General features: G+C 35.0%; 1 protein-coding gene across 2 annotated transcripts in view; it reads right to left on the bottom strand.

Moving 5' to 3' along the window:
* LOC21406374 (OTU domain-containing protein At3g57810) overlaps positions 1-819 on the bottom strand; it is a 12,622-nt gene extending 11,803 nt beyond the window's left edge. For both annotated transcript variants that reach the window (XM_024169186.1, XM_024169187.1), the window contains exons 1-3: positions 710-819; positions 398-551; positions 175-265 (exon numbers count right to left, since the gene is read on the bottom strand). In XM_024169186.1, the coding sequence (XP_024024954.1) occupies positions 175-265; positions 398-551; positions 710-734 (270 nt within the window). In that variant the 5' untranslated portion in view covers positions 735-819. The remainder of the gene's footprint in view (positions 1-174; positions 266-397; positions 552-709) is intronic.
* Positions 820-1,175: the final 356 nt, after the last annotated feature.

The following is a 1,175-nucleotide window of genomic DNA, read 5'->3' as shown; positions in this document are numbered from 1 at the left end:
ACAGAACTACCACATTGAGCAATTAAAAAAAAAAAAAAAAAAGAGTCCCATATGGTGGATTATTTATCAATTTCATTAGTCTAAATCTGGTTTACATATTTTCTACTTCGGACTTATAGATACAAAAGAACGGGATTTTACCTCAAAAGAAAAAGATAGGAATTAGTATGTTACCAGTGCGCGAAATAGGCATCGGCCATCCCCGGTAACCCTCTGAACCAAATAGCGTTCAACTTTCTTGGTGGTCGGTGATCCTTTACTTCCACTACATCAAAAGCAATGGACACAAAAAGCTTTTTCATAGCATTTATCTATCTAATATAGAAAATATATGAAATTAAGAAATTAAAATATATGTGGAACAAAAATGAAAAGGAAAGAAAGAACAGAAATTTACATTGACGGTCCAATTCTGGCAAAGAACCGGTGGCTGTGGTCTCCGAGAAATGGCGGCGGACATGAATGAGGATTCGGAGTTGAAATCGAACGAACGGGGACTGAGACGAGCTCAAATTGCGCAGTTCCATTCTTGAGCTGCTCAAGAACAGTCTCTTGCATAGAGAAGAAAATGAATTGTGAAATTTCTGTTAGGCAGCCGAGAAAGTTGAGGAATATGTGTGTTCACTGTATAAGTAAGTTTCTGCGTCTAGGTAGAAAGAGAAAGCGGAAGAATAGGTAAAGAAGTAGTGAAAGAGAGATTCGGAATTACCATTCGAGGGTTTGATGTCCGCCATGGATAGAGAGAGTGAGGTCAAGAACCGCCGGAACGAACGACGACGTGGATAAGAGGAAGCGTTGCAGCGTAGAGTTTAGGCTTAATTAAGATGGTCAGCCCATAATATGGCCTTTTCTCAGCCCATATATCACGGAAGAAAACAAAAACAAAAAATGTTACTCGTGTGTTTGGACGTTTTTATTTTTCACGTAACGGCGTTTGGTACAATAAAAATAAAAAGTTAAAATAAAAATAATTTTTTAATTTAATATAAAATATGAGATAAATAAAAAATGACTTTTATACTATATTGGTAGGATTGATAGAAAAGATGAAGGAAAGAAAAGTCAAATACTTAGGTAAATGAAGTAAAATGATTTTCTCTCGTATTGTTTGATAGAAGAGAAAGAAAAATGAAAAAAATATCAAATTTAAGACATTTTATAATAACACTCCAATA

The sequence above is a fragment of the Morus notabilis genome, unplaced genomic scaffold, assembly GCF_000414095.1.
Source record: "Morus notabilis unplaced genomic scaffold, ASM41409v2 Scaffold5, whole genome shotgun sequence".
In the NCBI taxonomy this organism is placed as follows: Eukaryota; Viridiplantae; Streptophyta; class Magnoliopsida; order Rosales; family Moraceae; genus Morus; species Morus notabilis.
The sequence above is the reverse complement of the archived record's forward strand: the minus strand, read 5'-3'. Positions and strand labels throughout refer to the sequence as shown.